The 18,696-nt window shown below is 34.1% G+C and overlaps 1 protein-coding gene across 1 annotated transcript; it reads right to left on the reverse strand.

The window, feature by feature from the left end:
- Nucleotides 1-1,352: 1,352 nt before the first annotated feature.
- Nucleotides 1,353-12,464, reverse strand: LOC107474462 (protein BLISTER). The gene is made up of 12 exons (XM_021135390.2): nt 11,713-12,464; nt 11,112-11,599; nt 9,980-10,099; nt 8,967-9,032; nt 7,954-8,064; nt 6,728-6,804; nt 5,727-5,794; nt 4,919-5,023; nt 4,328-4,491; nt 4,099-4,167; nt 2,484-2,639; nt 1,353-2,068 (listed from the first exon to the last, which is right to left on the reverse strand). The coding sequence occupies exons 2-12, from the start codon at nt 11,517-11,519 to the stop codon at nt 1,988-1,990; spliced, it is 1,425 nt and encodes a 474-aa protein (XP_020991049.1). The 5' UTR covers nt 11,520-11,599; nt 11,713-12,464; the 3' UTR covers nt 1,353-1,987.
- Nucleotides 12,465-18,696: the final 6,232 nt, after the last annotated feature.

Genomic DNA, 18,696 nt, shown 5'->3' on the forward strand with positions numbered 1-18,696 from the left:
CAGAAGACATTGGAGTGAAATCAAGCAAATCTTTCGATATCTTCATGGAACGGTTGATATGGGATTGTTTTATCCCTATGGATCCAAGTCACAACTAGTTGGCTATGTAGATGCTGGCTACTTGTCTGATCCACATAAAGGAAAATCTCAAACAGGATACCTGTTTACATATGATGGTACAGCTATATCATGGAGGTCCATGAAACAAACGATTGCTGCAACATCCTCTAATTATGCCGAAATACTAGCGATTCATGAAACAACTCGCGAGTGTTTTTGGCTCCGGAGTTTGATCCAATATATTCTGTCATCATGTGGACTGATTGATCATAATATAGCTCTAACTGTCCTGTTTGAAGATAATACAGCATGCATTGCTCAACTTAAAGGCGGATACATCAAAGGTGATAGATCAAAGCATATTTCTCCCAAATTCTTCTTCACTCATGATCTTCAAAATCATGAGACAATTGATATCCAACAGATCCGCTCAAGTGACAATCTGGCATATTTATTTACAAAGTCACTCCCAAAATCCTCCTTTGAAAGATTGGTACATGAGATTGGGATGCGCCGATTTCGAGACATAAAATGATGTCGACAAGAGGGGGAACTGTACTCTTTTTTCCTTGGTCAGGTTTTTTCTCTTTGGATTTTTCTTGACAAGATTTTTAATTAGGCAGTCTTCATCACTAAAGGATTTTGTACTCTTTTTCCTTCACTAAGGTTTTTTTTCCATTGGGTTTTCCTTAGTAAGGTTTTAATAAGGCATAATCCTAAATAGTCATCCAAGGAGAAGTGTTGTGATAAGATTGCCTGAGGTGGATGCCCATTTTCCACAAGTCTCAAGTTTTCAAGGGGAATCAATGTTTAAAAATGATGCTCATGTGTATGCCTATAAATAAGAACTTATATGAAATAATACATACAGTTAAAAGTAATAAACAAGTCAATACTCTCTCTCTTTACGAATACTTCTTTCTTTTATATATATACTACAGCATATAATATTAATAATATATTAATCATTCTTATATTGAAATCATGGTAAATATTATTACTAAATTTATCTAATTATATTTCTTATTTTATATTACTTCTTCCTTATTTATTTTATATTTATTTTACAACACTTTTATTAGCGATTTAATTATTCGAGCATTTTTGTAGTTTACTCTTTATAAACTATAGTAAATCATTGTATTTTAACAGCAGTTCAAACAAGAAATAACGAATCGAAGAGTACAAAGACTTCGGGGGTGTCAATGTAACAGGTATCTGACAACCTTTTGATAGCAACGTGCATTTACTACTATGGAAAATAGATCACATACCCACTCATTAGCAAAATGTTCAAATGCTAAAGGTTTCATCAACTGGGGAATGCTGTTTTCACTGTATATACTAAGCTTCAGGGCATAATGTCCATAAGCGATATAATGTTAGTGCAAACTTAAAAGATATATCTGTGACTGAAAAATACAAACTTCCATTATATATCATGTTTTGCACTAGTACATTCAATACATTCGCATTACCACTTCTAAGTCTTTTTGTTGACCAGATGGTTCCACCATCCCCCACCAAGCTTCTGGTTGGGCAGTCTTTCATATCCAGATACTATTAGCACAAAAATTTGGAACTCAGTCAAGAGATTAAACCGCATAACAGATTTTATTGCCATCTTCCAAAATAATTGCAGCCGGATTTGACAATCAATAAGCAGCTCCGAAAAGCAGCTCATTTCTTTTTCAAGAATTTGCTGTGGTTCACTCAAAATATACAGATCACGGCCTCCAGTGTTGAGGAGGTGAAAAGCAACAAAAAAGCAAATTGGTATAAACTCTGTCGACACGTTACTTGTGGATCTGGGTTGAAATTTGATGTTCTTTTTCCTTGGTGGCATTACTGGGAAATGGTATAACAATCCATCCCGGTTGCTTTGTAGAGTTTGATCACAACAATTAAAAATTCAATGTATATCCAATCAACGAAGTTTGCTAGTTCTTCGCTTCGAAGGCCCACCAGGAAACAGCTGCATAATCCATCCTAACACTCTCTCCACCACCTAGTAAGAAAAAACAGAAATCAATTCCTATTTTCTTTTCTTTAGATTTCTAGTTTTCCAACTGTTGTTCTCAAGTCTTAATAACCACTAACGGTTACAGGTCAACTATCTTCACTCCTAATAATATAATCAAGGTTTCAATTTTCAACCAACACCCATGGAATCCTTACAAATCCAATAAAGATACATAAATTTGATAGTGGTACTGTGAAACACATATATTCTAGACAAAGGAGTGTTCGAAATACATTGATTTTTTAGTCACTATGCCGAAATTGACAGATATTTTGAGATGGGGATATTGTAAACAAGAGGCAAGGATTCAAAGAAGTATAAAGGATATGCTCTAGTCATAACTCAAGATAATATGAAGTTCATATAACCCAATAAAGCAAATTGAACACATAAAAGTTACCTCATCACCCTCATCTGCATATGGGGTGTTCTCGTACATAGAAGTAAATTCTGGTTGTTTTCCTGAAATATTCTCATTGACCATGCTTTGAGAAGTCAACAGCTCTAATCTTTGAGTCTGGAGCTCAAGTTTCCATGATAATTCCTTGTTTATCTCCTTCAAACAGGAAAGCAAACAGAAGAAATAGCACAGTTAAGACTAACAGTGAACTGGAATGGAACTATAGACCAGAATTATAAAACAGTTTATAAGATCTGACAGAATGCTTTTCTACAAATTGCATACCAACACATTAATTGGGCATTAGTTAGACATACTACAGTGTCTAGTTAATTTGGGTACAATATATTATTAGCTAAAGGAGAAAAGAAAAGATCAGAGATCAAAGCAATCTAATCTAAACATGTGGATGTTTGTATCAAGGATCAACTATGCTAAAAGCAAAATCGCCTAGATGAAGACGACTTGTGAATGGCTTCAATGTTTCCTAAACACACCATCTGATATAAGAGCTCTTTGCCTCTTTTATTAAGCTACGTATGGTACACTGTCAACCAAGAATACCTGGAAATATCCATTCACGGAATCGCTTCCCTATAGTAAGGACTACAAATATGCAACAAGTTATTTGTATTAACCCTATCTAGTATCATTGTCCAAAACAATATTGAACTTAGGCTGAGCTTTCCAATTCCAATTGAGTTGATCAAGGAGGAACCTAGATGGACTCGGAGAGTGAGTTGAAAAGTGATGAAATGGTTTATATGAAAACACACAAGAAAAATCTGTGGTCTGCATCCTCCAACTAAAATTAACAGATAAACGGGTACAATAATGATAAGAAAACAGATTGAATTTTGCTCCAAAACCAAAAGTGTTTCTTTCCCTTCTTAAAAGAAGCACCAATTGCTTCTCTTCAATAGCACTTTTTTTTTTGCTTCCAAAGTCACCTTATAAGAATTCAATACCTTGGACAAACACCATAAACAATCCAAACTTTTCTTTTGGTTTATATTTTGGGCAGTATTTGTTTTTCAGTGGCGCCTTCATCGGAGGTCTTTCATTTGAAAAAATAAATATCAGAAAACTGCACAAACTTCAACCAAAGCAAGGACTATTACAGGTGTAACAGTATAAGAAAATGTCTGATGAATGCAAACACCTAAATTCTTATCATTCGAATATTGGACAGTGAAATAACATTTAGGGAATGCAATGCGGAGAAAGTTATAGTAGCATTTATTAAGGGAAAAATGGTAGAGATGGAGAGTAGCCTAATAAATAGAGATAGAGGGAGACCCAACAATCTGCTTAACCATTCTTAAAAGATTCAGATTTCAATAGTTTAAATATTCACATAATTCATGACATAACACTGGCATTATATAATCCATGAAGTTAACTCAACTAAGTAGAACAAAGCTTGGCTGTTATTGTTTTGTCATAATTAATTCATCCCCTAATAGCAAACACATCAAACTTGCTTTCAATGAAGTGCTCTCTTCCATGGTAGAAACAATAGTAAGTTATGCCAAAATGATTAAGAACAAAAACAAAAATAAAAAAAAAGCTCCTCGTTCAAACATAAAAAAAAAAAAGGCCCTGACTGACTTACCCTCATCCTAGAACATTCAGATGACTCAAGTGTCAAGGCTTTCATCAAATCTTCTTTCTCCTGTGCCAACTACATAAGAAAGGTAGACACATGAATATGCCAAGCCTATTTAATTACAAGAATACTTGGAACAAACATATGGCGCAGGACAGGGAAAAAAAAAAACCAATAAATAAAAACAGTAATGAGCAATGAGAGGTGGCACTGAGTTTCCAATAGACCAAGCTACCTCAGAAATAAGCGCATTAATGTTCTCTATCACTCTCATCTGATCACGAGGAATATTCACAGGAGAAACTCCAGAAGTTGAGTGTGGAGTATCAGGAACTGTGGATAAACTAGATGCTTCAGCATCATGAGCACCCCTGTTTTCTGCATCACCATCTTCGCTTGCTGCACAGCATAATATAAAAAAATAAGCAGAGATATTAAACTAGTAAAAAACTTGGATTAAGAAAACAATGTATGATCATCTATTCATTTTTTTGTAGTATATGCAAGGAGAGACAAACTGAAATAGGATAAATGATGTTCTATCAAAAGAGAAAAAGGGCAAATGGAAAAAATTTTCTTTGCCAAAACAAGTCCTTCTCCCTCTCATTTTTGAATAATTGAATTCTCATTTTCATGTTAAGAATTTTTTTATTAAACCAATTACTTCTGTTATTCCTTAAAAAAAAAAACTACAGAACCATGAAAACAGGCTTAATTTGACTTGAAATTAGCATGAACACTTGCTTGATTGGACATCCACATATAAACCAACCATTATGGTTATTTAGAATATACAAAGTAACAACCACAACCGAGGCATACATACCTAAATCCTGGGTGGATGTAGAAATATCCTTTTTTAAAACATGACTCTCAATGGACTTTCCAATGCCTGACGCCTTTCGCAGCTTAGAAAGCAACACTTTCTTCTCTGTATCAATGAATGGAAGAGAATGAACATCAACTGAGTTCATATATGACTAAATTCACATAAAATTTGTCATCAAATTTGAAAGATCAGTACTTTTTTGTCATCTCAACATATATATATTCAAAAGTTAGTGGACAAAATTATCAGTTGGTTAGCATTTTTTTAAGCATGTCTTAACATTGTTCTTGTGAAGGCATAAATCCATTGATTTGCCTCCATCAATAGCTTAAACATTTGGAAGGTATGGTTCTTGACGTGGTTCAATGGTTTCCGTTCCAGTGACATTCTTATGAATACAAATGAAAGAATTTCAAAGGGTGTGCTAGAATATACATTCATTTATTAGCTTCTAACTAACACCTTAAACTATTGGGAATAATTAAAGGTTGTGTTCCAAGCCATTCCCCATCTATGCATACACCTATATGCATATTCATTCGCAAGGTAGCATTCCAAATAGGAATTAGTTTGAGAAATCACCAAAAAAGATACATTCAGATGAAAAATGACCCTAACGAATATACAGCTTGTTTTGCCAATTTTCGTTATAACCATTGCACATCAATATTCCTTCTTAATGCTTGTTCCTTCCTCTTATAAGCGTCAAATAAGTGAAAGCACCAGCCTTACAAAAGTATTACACAGATGCAAGCAAATAGAAAATTACATGAGTAGGGATAATTTACAGTTAAAATCTGTTTACCCTCTTGAAGTGCTTCAATGGTCGTCCGCATATCATGGCAGTCTTTGTCTAGGCTTGACATTTTCTTTCTGCAACATTTATTAAGAAAATCCTTATATAAACAAATTAAGCAAAATGAACAATGAAAAGAAACATGAAATAACCTTTCATCATTGGGGAGCTAAAGTATTAAATTTAAAAATTAAAAAGAAAAGACGGCAATAACATTTGGTGTAGATCTCATGATCTTTATAGAGGACTTTCCCTCTTAAACATGTTGAGACTTGAGAGATTGGAAAGCTATGCTTTCTTAGATAGATCTTTTGGTTGTTTTGCTCTTGTATAGAGGAACTCTTATCTTCTATCTTGTATTATTCTTATCTTCATCTTAATGAATTTCTTCTTTTATTAAAAAATAAAATAAAATTAAAATACCTTCTCTATATCAATCATGGAAGTTATTTGAATATTGTGAAAAATTAAGTGCCATTTATTCAAAAGCAGATTGAAGTTTGATAATTTTTTCTCAGACAATAATAAATACTTTCATTAGGGAAAATAAGGTATGTTCCACCAGAAGAAAATAAAGTTGGGGAGAGGAAAGCAGCCATCTACTTCCTTTTAGATTAAGGAGGAATTTTACTGAGGAAGTTAAGTACTTCAATTTAAACTCCTAATATAACAAACAAATGTATAGGACTAGTAGTGCATGAAAGATTCCCTATTTAATTTCGCTTTTTCTTTTCACTTTTTAGGTTAAAATGTCAAATCCAGGGATTTGCAGTGTTTGATGCTTTAGAATAGTATACAAAACAATATCCAAAGGAGAAATGATTTCAGTAAAGATAGAACTTTTATCAAATCCATCTACAATGTGAAATCGAGGCTAAAGCAGACATTTGAAAATGGATTATCTTCACAGGAACGCCAACAATTCAGGCAGCACTATCATCAAATATTTAACAAATTTCAATCATTGAATATGTGGTTCTTTTGCTTGAAATTTAAAACCTCAAGAATACCTGTATGAAGAAATCTCTGCTTCCGCATTTTCCAACTGCTTCTCAAGCTTCAGCTCATTAGATCTCAATCTGAGTGCCTAAAAAGGTTATTCAACACAAGAAATTAACTTTGGAATCTAATTGATATCCCAAATCCGTACACAATAGCTTAGAAAGTACCAAATGAAAGTGGGAAATCACAATTTAAAGGATAGCTATTAAAGGGGAAGAACCACTCTCCTTCGTAACATCAAGGACCCCAATGTGTCAGTTACATTGTCAAGTACGTAAGGGAAGTGGGGAACCACGCCTTAAAAGCTAGTTGATAAGGGGGGAAACCACTCACCTTAAATACAACATCAAACATCCAATACTACTCAATGTGGGACTTTGAACACCCCATAGTTACCCAAGTCACTAACAATTCACTTGTAAGAGAACAGCAGTAGCAGAATATATACAAGAAATAGGTGGAACAAGAGAATACAGTAGAGAAATAAAAGAGAAGAATGAATGTAGAAGCAGAAGAGCATAATGAAATCAGTATGATATCATTCTCTCCTTGTGAAGGTGTTATTGAATATAGAAAATGCAGAAACGAGCATAGAGGTGGCAGTCAAGAGGCCACCACTCTCCTAAGGGTCCTGTTCTATCCAAATCCTCAATAGATCTCCTCATTCCCCTGCTATCACTTATAAACACTTTCAATCCTCTCTTTCTTCTAACAGAATTCCTCACTTTGCATGAATCCTCCCTTCCCTTATGCCAGCTATCCTATTTGTTACACTGCTGATCCCACTTGATTCTCTCCCTTGGTTCTCTTTTTCTTATCTTTCCAGCTGTAGATAAAAGATAGTGGATGTCTTTTATCACCTTTCCCACTCCCTTCTTCAACGAACTTAACTCCTTTGGCCATTAGGCATCAAGAATGGAAATTCCCCAGGTCGACTTTACCTATAACAGCGCAGGTGATTTTTCTATTTCAACATTTTCTAAGAAAAGGATTGTAAGAGTTAATTATATCCTCTTTATTATCTTAAATTTTTCCGTTTATTTAAAATACTCACTGTAATTGTAACCTAATTGGAGAGAGATGTAGAGTAGTTACATGCTCAAAAACATGTTGTCATCTTGAATGACAGTTCAAAAGTAATTTCAGTTGAAAGACTTAACTAAAAAAACGGGAAAATATTTTTTATTCTTCAAAGTAAATAACAATCACACAACATATCAAGAAAGTTTAGTACCTTCTCCTCTAAGCCAATAACTTCAGATGCCAATAACTTTGCACGCTCATCAGCAGCATTACACTCCAGTTGTGCGTTTGCGTAGTCACTCTTGACAGACTCAAGCTCAACCTGTTGCATGAAGGGTCACACAGTGGCACCAATACCAGAAAGAAGAATGCAGCACCAGAAAGCATTTACAGAGATATGAAAAAATCAGTCCATTCCAATCAAGGAGAGAATTCAGAATCAAATATATAGAATGTCTAACTTATTCAAAAGTCATCTAATTACACCAATATTTTGAACTCAAAAACATGACCATGACAATCTAAGTTACCATTGGAAACATGAGAACTTGGGCAGGTTCCCAAATAGTAAACCACAATGATGATGGGATGATCACAAACAAAAAAAGATTATGTGGATTTCAAGAAAGATACAAGTTTTTTAGATTATCACAAACAAAATAACAAATTGCGTTGGTTTCACACCTTCCCTAAGAATTCTGGTAAGTATATAATGCCCTTAGTTATACATTTCAAATCAATGGTATCAAACATCAGTTGATTTAAAAGGCAATGACTAAATCAGATGTAAACTGTAAAACCACTTCCAGAATGCCAGAATAAGATATCTTGACAAAAAGATATTAAGATGCATCCCATGTATATAACCAAAATCTTTTTACATTCTACTTTGATGTTCAATGTAACAAGTTCAATAGGCTTGGCTACGTCAAGTTTGATACAAAATCCAATTATATAGTTGGAGGTCAGCTCAAACACCGTGCTATCAGATCAAAATTGTAATCCACCTTGATCAATCATTTAGGACATTTGCAACACAACAATGTTAAAATTTGTAAATTTGCAAATCTAAACGAAAATTTAAAATTAATTTTCATTATGAGATTAAGTATCATAAATGACATATGTGCGCATGAACATGCAAAACAAGACTATGAATGCATATAATAGAACACGAGCACAGCCAATACAATTACACATTTAGGTATGGAATCTTATACAAACCAGGTGCACTTTGATATCTTCTTGTAACTTCTCCATGTCCAATTTTAATTGATTGACAACACTTCGCTACAAAAACATGAATGAAATTCATTAAAACAAATTAGAAGATATTATTACTTATTCTCATGGACAACTATTCTACGTCTAAAGTAGAGGCAATATAGCAATTTTAGTTGAAATTCAGATTCTTAGTAATGACCCAAACAGTATGGAACAAAGTAGTGCTATCAAAAGCAATAACCCAGGAGTAAACTAATCTGCTACTTGAGACATTTGCACAATTGCTATCACTTTAAAACATGTTCAGGTCCTTTTCTACACCCACACAACAGAGTTCAACAATATTCTAAATGCAGATCTCTTGCCAAGGGAGCACAAGCAGACCCAAAATCAAGTGACATACATCAAACATACTAAAAAATAGGGGAAAACAAAGCGTCCAAAGCATCTCGTGTTACCCAAGTTTGGGGAAGGGTCACACTCTAACCTAATGCATGCATCAGTGGCTAATTCCATGGCTTCAACCTATGACCTTGAGGTCGCACAAAAGACAATTCAACTGTTGATAAAAGGCTGCCCTTCATATCACATAAGCTAAATATGCATTCTATTACAATGCAAAAACAACTGTGATATTGGTTCAGAATTCAACCACACAGAACACACACATCCTAAGAAATAACCATATGTGGCCTTCTAACCTGCAAAATGTTACTATTTTACAAAGTATTTGACCTTAGTGTCATAACAAGCGTTGATTTTACAATCACAGAAATGATAGTCTTCAAATTAACTATTGAAGATCTCAACATCAGCCAACATAACATGCTGAATGGAATTGGATACTGAATTCTGAAACACTTAAACATGTATTAAAAATATTTGGTAAGAACTATAATTAGGACATCTAGTTGACCACGAAACATTATATATAAGTGTGCAACTAAAATAAAAAACTACAACAGTTCCCAAGATTGATATCTGAAAATGACACTAATACTCCACAAGCTAACCTGCTGATTATAATTATCAGTCAAAGATGAATTTTCTGCAGCTAGTGATTCTGCTAACACTTGAGAAGCCTCAAGAGCACGTTGCAAAGAAAACTTTTCTTGTGTCAAATCTTCAATATGCTGCAGAGAAATAACAAGGAAACGGGGGGAAATGAAAATATAAATAATAACTTCTCATAGAAAATTTTATAGGCAGAGATTGAGAGAAAAGGAAATCAAAGGAGCATAATGCACAACACAGAGAAACCACAATGAACAACTAAATACTAAATACTAAGTGGATAAACCATTCAATAAAGCATGCCATTCAGATTATATGATAGATAAAGAAATACCAATAATAGATCATGAGCATACAAAAAAAGGGATGCCAAAACATGTATTAAAGATAAGGTGCATCGCTCATCACATCACAAGCGCACTGATAGTCCTCCCCGTCATTTTTATGGAAAAATAAAAAAATATAAATAATTAATAGAAGAAAATAAACTGCTACACCCACAAATTTAAAACCTTTTCAAGTTGAAAGTATAACTTAAATTGGGTATCATTTTCACTACTAAACATATGGGCAATATTTTTGGACTCCTGCAAATTCAGAGAAAGAATCTCCTTTGATAATTGACAAACGGAAGAAATGTATTATATACTAGAAAAAGATCAATATTTTTTGCCCTAAATAATAACATTACATTCTTTGTGCATAACATATGCTAATCTTCTGTGCCTAGAACTGGCAAAAGAATACCATGAACAATTTTCATTGGATTAAACTAAAACAAGCATAATAAAATGTATAATCAAGTTGAGATCATTCCATTCGATTGATCTTACTGTATAATAAATGCACAAAATGATGCTGTCAAAAAGGTCCCCATAACTACAAATACATCTCAGCATTAGCTTTATATTTGGTATATCATAGATTAGATACTCCCAATAATCAAATCAAATGCTTTCGTTAGTTATAAACCCTAATCTACCAAATAAGTCAAGCACAAGACAGTAGCATCAAATACATCATTTTCTGATGCCAATTCATCAAAAGAACAGGCAATAAAGCACTTTAACAACAGCCAACACTCATTAGGAGGGAAAAAGAAATGCCAAGATCAAGACCAGCATAAAACACCTGTTCTAAAGCAGCAAAGTCCTCATTTTTTGAAGGAGGTGCATAATAATCATGCTTCTTCTCCATACCATTTTCACTATCACTTATCATCAATGCATTTTGACTACTATTATCGAAACCTGCAGTTGTAAAATTTGGGAGAGGTGCCACAGTTTTGGTCTCTTCGGGTGGCTTGCCCAAATAGGTAGATCCTGACACATTATTGCTGGTTGATTCTAAATCATTGAACAATGAGGAATCTTGCTCGGGCTGCCGAAATGGAGAACCCAAAGAATTTCTATTGACATTAAGAGAATCAAGAAAAGATGGACGAGTCCTCCTAGAACTAGATTCCACTGAAACTGAATGTATTGGAGTATGGTTAAAGGAGTTGCTGCCAACATAACTTGTCGAATCGAATTTTGGCATTGATTCATGAAGACTGGACAAATTTTTATCAATGTTAGTATGGGTCTCTGGAAACTTAGAACTGAAAGAATCACCGAAGCCTGCATATTAAGAAAAAATTCAGCAAATAGTACTACATCGAGATGTATGAAAATGGAAGAAAAAGATATTATAAAAATCTCAGAGTACAGATGCGGAAAAAATAACACATTACCACCAGAAAATGAGCCATGGGAGTAATCACTGTTTAAATTGCTGGAATTTGTTGAGTTATTTTGCAGTAGTGTATTAACAGAGTTTTGAGGTGAGATTTTTGAAGAAAAATAAGAAGAGCCATGATCAGTGACCACATAATCCTTCGATGGACCATTACTCTTATTTGAATAGTTTTCGTTAATATCTTGAAGACTAGATTGAGTAATATTGCTATCAAAATCTTGACTTCCTTGCGAGTGTAGAAGAATGCTTTGGTTGTTTGTTGACCCATAAGGGAATCCAACAGGACCACTGGTATGAATTCCAAAGGTATCTTTCACCTTATCTGCCTCGTTGCATTGACTTACAGCAGCAGATGCAGTAATAGCAGAAGCATTGTATCTCTTAGCTTCAGCAATATCAGAATATGTCTCAACCAGGCTGGTGGACTTTGTATTGAGATCATTCCTCGCAAAACCTTTTATATCAGGCAGGGATTCTTGCTTACTACTAGTACTTTGGCTAATTAAACTTGTACTTTTATCATTACTTGTCCCTGAAGTTGATGGCTCAATGACATCTCTTCCAATACCATCAGATGTGGTAACTCCATCTGACTGATCAACTCGTACATTCTCAATTTCAGAAGCTCGGTTTTGTTTCAAGCTAGCATCAGAGCTCTGAGCATTGCTAGAGGATACAGCCTTCTTGGCTCGCTCTGCGGCTTTCTTTTTACGAAACTCCTCAAGCTGCAAACAAAAATAAAATTATTTTTAGTTTAACAAAAGCAAGGAAAAGACTAATGATTTGTACTTTGAAAAGAAGTGCAGCACATAATAGTGCAATACGTAAGATTGCATTGAAAATTTACGAAATCAATTTCTTATAAGCAGCCAATGTTTCATTGAAACAACTTACTAAATTATTGTCAGCACTATGATATTTTACACATGATGAATAACAAAAGCTCTGGATTGTGCAAAAAGCATACAGCCTTTAACTATAAAGAATGAGAAACACCATTCTTTTCTTATTTAAAAGAGACTCCCTCATCTCTGATGGTAATATAACTAAGAATTCTAAGAGGTGAAAGAGACATAACCGACACCCATCTGTCTTCTTGACTAACACTCTTCAAACCCATAATCCCCGTCATCAATAAATATGAAGGGGCATATGCTATAAAACCTGGCATGTCTAATCTATTCAGACAAAGTGACCAAAACTGGAAAACCAAATGAGGGTAACATATGCAAGAAGCATCTCATAGTCACAAAGGGAGTATAACTTCCAAATATTCAGCACTTGGTTCTGTACAAACATGCCTCATCACATATAATGGACTGAAATAAAGTAATTCATTGAATAATTTCGGTTGACATCAGAATTTCACAAATTTTGCAGTAATTGAAACAGATTTGTAAGGGCATGAAATTATGTTTTTCAGGCATTACTGAGTCTACTTTTAATCATCGTGTCTTAATTATGGGCTTAGTAGCAGTTTGATTCATATTTCTTATTGACATAGGAATTCAATGCTTGTGATATAAGCTGCAAATATTTGTTCAACAGGTTATTGTCTTCCTCAATCGTATGATGTAAGTCGCAAATGGTGTGCCAAATAGATAACGGGTAAGGGGACATAACAGGAAATTATCAGAGCAGCAAATGCATGTTGTTGGGTAATGAAATCCAACATAATGGCAACTAGAAAAACGATTTAGCAGAGACGAATGCTGAAATATATAGGTGGGAATAGAAAAAAAAAAGAGATTAAGAAGAATTGCATGGCATCCAGAAGAAAGTTGGAGACTTGGAGTAAAACTTATTTAGGGAATGATGATGAAAACAAAGCTTAAGCTATATAGTCATGTAAGAAGAAAACCAATTAAGCCTTTAATAAGAAATGTAAACCAAAGGAATCCATGTCTGATAAAACCATAGGGAATAACGTAAGAAAACTAACTGGTTTTATGATGCAGAAAACAAAATTAAAAAAAAAAAAAACTTTTACATAGATAAACATAAATGAGATTAACTAATTCATGCAACTAACCCGCCTTGGTGGATATAAAACTTGATTGCTTGTGCCTTCTCAGAATTTAGCACATCAGATACCAAGCTCATAAACATAAACAATCCATCAAAATTTAAACTTATACCAGACGTGTTCATTAGGAAATGAAGTGAACAAGGAAAACAACAGATAGATTTCTCTTTAAATAAAGAACCTGACCCTCATGCAAATACCAACTCAATGACCTAACTCCTTCCAACAACAGATAGATTTCTCTTGATTTCTTAGAAAGCAGAATCCCAATTTTACCCCCAGATCTTCAATCATAAATGATTAAACACAACTACGGGATGAAAATCTGCAAATTTTTTCTTCTAGAAAAATATGAAAATTGCAGAATTCTCTCCCTTCAAATTACCTTCCATTTACACTTTCCCATTTTCCTTTCAAGTTTACCCAACCCAAAATCCGAATCAATTCAAGGATAATAACATGGTAATGTTTTGAAAAAAAAAAAATAGCAAACACATATATACACAAAATTTAATCTCTATCCCATCACCATCACATTTTTCCGGGAAAACAATGAGCACATTAGCATCACAGTGACAAACGCACAGCAATAACATAACTTCCACAAAACCCAAAATCAATAGAAATAGAATAAAATAAAACAAGCTGAAGATAGTTTTAAAAAAAAAGGCAAAAGAAAAAACAATTTAAAAAAATACATATAAATAGCCGACGCAGATCACAGCAAATGGGTAGGAAAACGACACGATGCCGAATTCAAATTAGCAACAGGATCGAATTCTGAATATTTTTAAAAAATAGGGAATTTTGAACATTTGAGACGTTGGGAGGTACAAAGGGGTCGAATTCGGGAGTTTTTCAGACAGAGGGCGCCCGATCTGATCAGAGAGAGAGAGAGAGAGATTTGTTGGGGCAAATCAAATCAAATTATAAAAGGGCACTTCCTTTTCTCTCTCTCTTGCTGCTGTTATGTGTTCTCGGTTTTCTTTTTTAACAACAACGATATTATTATTATTATTATTATTATTATTATTATTATTATTATTATTATTATTGTGATAAGATCAAAATGGATGCCCATATTAATATCGGCAGTTGATTTCATAATTATCAAAATGGAACCGGCAATCAACTCGGTGAAATTATTGGGTTATTGGGTTAGTGATTCAACTGATAGGTCAATGATCAAACCGTTTAATCCATTAATAATTAAATAAATATATAAAATTATATACAACTTCAATTGACCATATATCGAGCTTCAGTACTTCGATTAGCGTGTCGTTAGTGGCTATACGAAACTCTCGCCGAACCTGTTACTCTCATTTAACTTTTGTAGGTAAGATTTTGAAATTTTTTCTCTTTCCTGTAGCCCTAAGAAATTCAAAATTTTAGGTGTTGGTTTTGAGTGAATTTTTGTGTTTTGATTGATTAGGTAGTCTCTAAGGTTGGGTTATTGGTGGTTTGTACCCCAAACATCATCGAAAAAGGTAAGAAAACTCTTTACCTTGTGAAATTGTGATTATGATGAACGCTAGGTTGATTGGTTATAAATTACGTGTATATATAACTTGAAGATTGTTGGCATTTATTTGGAGCTTAGGATTGATTGTTGGTGATTAGAGGCTTGAGTTGGACTCAATTTTGGGATTTTGGCATATTAGAAATCGGCTAAGATATGATTTCGATTTTTTCTATGTAATATATAATATTTTTGGATACTTAGGCTAGTGACCCACAAGATAGATTGGATTGAATTGATTGTTGGATTTGATAATGCATGATGATGTTGTTAAATTGATAGTGTGTGATGATGTTAATACTTGTGATGGTTTTGATGTGTTGAGATGAAGATTATGATGAGGTGTGATAAAGGAAGCTTATGAGTAGTGAGATTTGATGCGAGTTGTTAATATTGAACATTGATGTGCAAATTTTAGAATTTGTTGGGTTATAAAGGTGGAATTGATTTATATAGGTGTTGAAATAGTTGAAATGTGATGGAAAGGTAAAGTATAATATTTGGTAGTGTTTCATGATGAGATGTAATGGGCTTTTATTTGATTTGGTTGTGAACTTTAAGGTGTTGCGAACTTGTGAACTTTGGTGAAAACTAGCTTTTGGGTGAACTATGACGGATCATATCCTTTGCTATGGTTTTTGAAATTGAATGAATTTTATATCAAATTAAAGATAATTTAAAGAGCTTTAAAATGATATAGATTTTGCAGAAATATGAATTTTATAGAGGAAGATATGATGGTTGAAAATTGGTGTCAAAAATCTAATTTCTGTTATGGTTGCAGAAATTATGAGTTTTGATTTGTGTGCGCACGCCCACTACTGTGCGCGTGCTCGGAGTAGGGGCAATGTCATGACATGTGCGCACGCACACACAGGGACAAGTATTCTGTTGAGGGCGATCGCACACTCTGGTGTGCACACACCCTGCAAAATTTGCAAGCTGCGCGTACGTGATGGCGGGAAACGCATCCGCACAAACTATCGGCAAGTATATCGGGTCGCATCAAGTAGTAAAATTCACGAGAGTGAGGTGGATCCCAGAGGGATTGATGGATCAAGCAATTTTAGTTGGGTGATGAGTCTAGTAAAGCTAATATTTGGAAGAGTTTAGTGAAATTAAATGAGCAGAAAGTAAATTCACAATGAAAGTAAAGCAACAAAATGTAAAGTGCTGAAGTATAAATACTGGAAAGGAAAGGATAAAGACTTGAATGTAAAGTACTTAAACTTAAATGCTGAAAAGTAAAAGGGCAGAAGCTTAAAGTGCAAGAAATGTAAATGCGTTGAATCTTAAAATGCAAGAAAATAAAGGCACAAATGTAAATGGCAACAAAATTTAAATTGCATGAAACGTAAATTGGGATTTGGGTGTTGGGAATCAAGAAAGCAGTAAACAATTGCAATTAAAGTGAATTTAGGGAAATCTAAATTGAAGAAAATAAAAGAGAAAGATTCATTAGGGATTGGAGATATCATAATCCACTATGAATTAAATGGGCCTCAATTTCCTTCTCTATCATATGAGTAGATCTATGGCAGATTGTAATTGATTGGATCCCAATTCCTTGGCAATCCAATCTCTCTAATCACAATCATCACCTTAATTCCATTCGATGCCTTGATATATTTATTGAGTTATTTCAGGTTCATAAGGCAAGGATTGGATGGAAGAAGTGAAGAGAAAAGCATGGAAAGTGGAGAATTCATGAAGAAATGAGGATTTGCAGAATTCATGGCGACACATATATGTGGCACACGCGTGCGCGTGGAAAGAAAATCTGCCAGGCGACGCGTACGCGTCACCCACACATACGCGTGACAAGTGTCACGTGACCTCATTAAAGTGAATATGCTGGGGTGATTTCTAAGCCATAAAGGCCCAAGTCCAACTCATTTCTGATGCTATTAGAGGCCAAGATCAAGGAGAAAAAGGAGAGAGTGATGAGCAGATATTTTATACGCTTTTTGGCATTGTTTTCATATAGTTTTTAGTATGTCTTATTTAAGTTTTACTAAGTTTTCATAGGTTTTAGTGTTAAATTCACATTTTTTGTTTCTACTATGAGTTTGTGTATTTTTTATGCAATTTCAGGTATTTTCTGGCTGAAATTGAGGAGCTGGAGCAAAAGTCTGATCCAGAGGCAGAGGAAGCACTGCAGATGCTGTCCGGATCTGACCTCCTTACACTCGAAAGAGCTTTTTTGGAGCTATAGACAACCAAATGGAGCGTTCTCAACAGCTACAGAAAGCTAACATCCAGATCTTTCCAGAAAATATATAATAATTTATACTTTACTTCAGAAAAAAGGCCCAAAACTGGCGTTCAACGCCAGCCATCTACCCCAGTCCAGGCGTCCAACGCCCACCAAAGGGAGACCAGCATCCAAACATCCAAAGAGGTGCCCCTAGCCAGTGTTCAACGCCCTAGAGCCCTTCTATCTCGTGGATCTCATCAAAACTCAGCCCAAACACTTACCAAGTGGGCCCAAGAAGTGGATTTTAACACTAAAAGACTGTTTTACCCTTCTTATATAATCCTTAGTCATTAGTTTAGTATTTAAGGGATATTTTACATAATCTTCCAAGGACTTTTATAGCATTTTTTGTTTATCATTGTATTTCCTATCAGTATGAGTTCCTAAACCTCCTAGTTTGAGGGGAGGAGCCCTGCTGAGTTTTATGGATTAATAAAAGTTTTACTATTTCTCTTCAATCCGTGTTTGATTCAATTCTAAGATGTATCTTCGTTTTTCAACCTGATGAATGAGATGACCCGTGACAATAATCTTCATTTTTCAATCTAAGACCGCGTGCTTGACAACCACCCGTGTTCTTCTTGGGTTCGTGTGAATACGTGACTGAAAAGTAATGTGAAAGTGGGGTTGGATAGACCAAATGAAACAACATAATAATACAGTCGAAAATAGCGGCAAGAAAAGCATCCTCTACTTTTTATATTCATTTATTTTTTTATAAAAGAAAAAGAAAACACTCACATATTCCTCGTGCTTCAATTTTCCACCTCCAACACCAAATATATTTATTTTTTATTGGGCCAATGAAAATTTCTCATAATATTTTCTCATTTATATTATAATTTTTATAATTAAAATTTTAAATTATGATCTAATTAGATAGATTTAAATTTAAAAAATAAAAATAACTATTTCCAATTGTTAGATTGATGAAATAGTAGGGAGAGAATTGAAACGGTTATCTCTCATGTGGATAGTGGGAAATAACGTGAGAGATAACTATTTCCATTCTCTTACTAATATTCCATCCATCTCTTATAGGCAAACGGTTATTTTTATTTTTCAAATTGAAATTAATCCAATTGGATCATTATTTAAACTAAAATTTTGTATGTACTCTTTTTTAGTATTAATTGATCAAACATATCAATTTTAAAAAATTTTAAATTAAATT

This window comes from Arachis duranensis, chromosome 2 (genome assembly GCF_000817695.3).
Source record: "Arachis duranensis cultivar V14167 chromosome 2, aradu.V14167.gnm2.J7QH, whole genome shotgun sequence".
In the NCBI taxonomy this organism is placed as follows: Eukaryota; Viridiplantae; Streptophyta; class Magnoliopsida; order Fabales; family Fabaceae; genus Arachis; species Arachis duranensis.

Bases quoted from the DNA above. Each gene is read 5' to 3' on its own strand.
- LOC107474462 (XM_021135390.2), bottom strand. From the start codon at position 11,519: ATGCCAAAATTCGATTCGACAAGTTATGTTGGCAGCAACTCCTTTAAC. The intron at 10,100-11,111 runs GTGTTTTATGCT...ATTTCTCTGCAG, and splicing joins ACTTTGCTGCTTTAGAACAG to CATATTGAAGATTTGACACA. The intron at 5,795-6,727 runs GTATTCTTGAGG...TAAATGTTGCAG, and splicing joins GCAGAGATTTCTTCATACAG to AAAGAAAATGTCAAGCCTAG.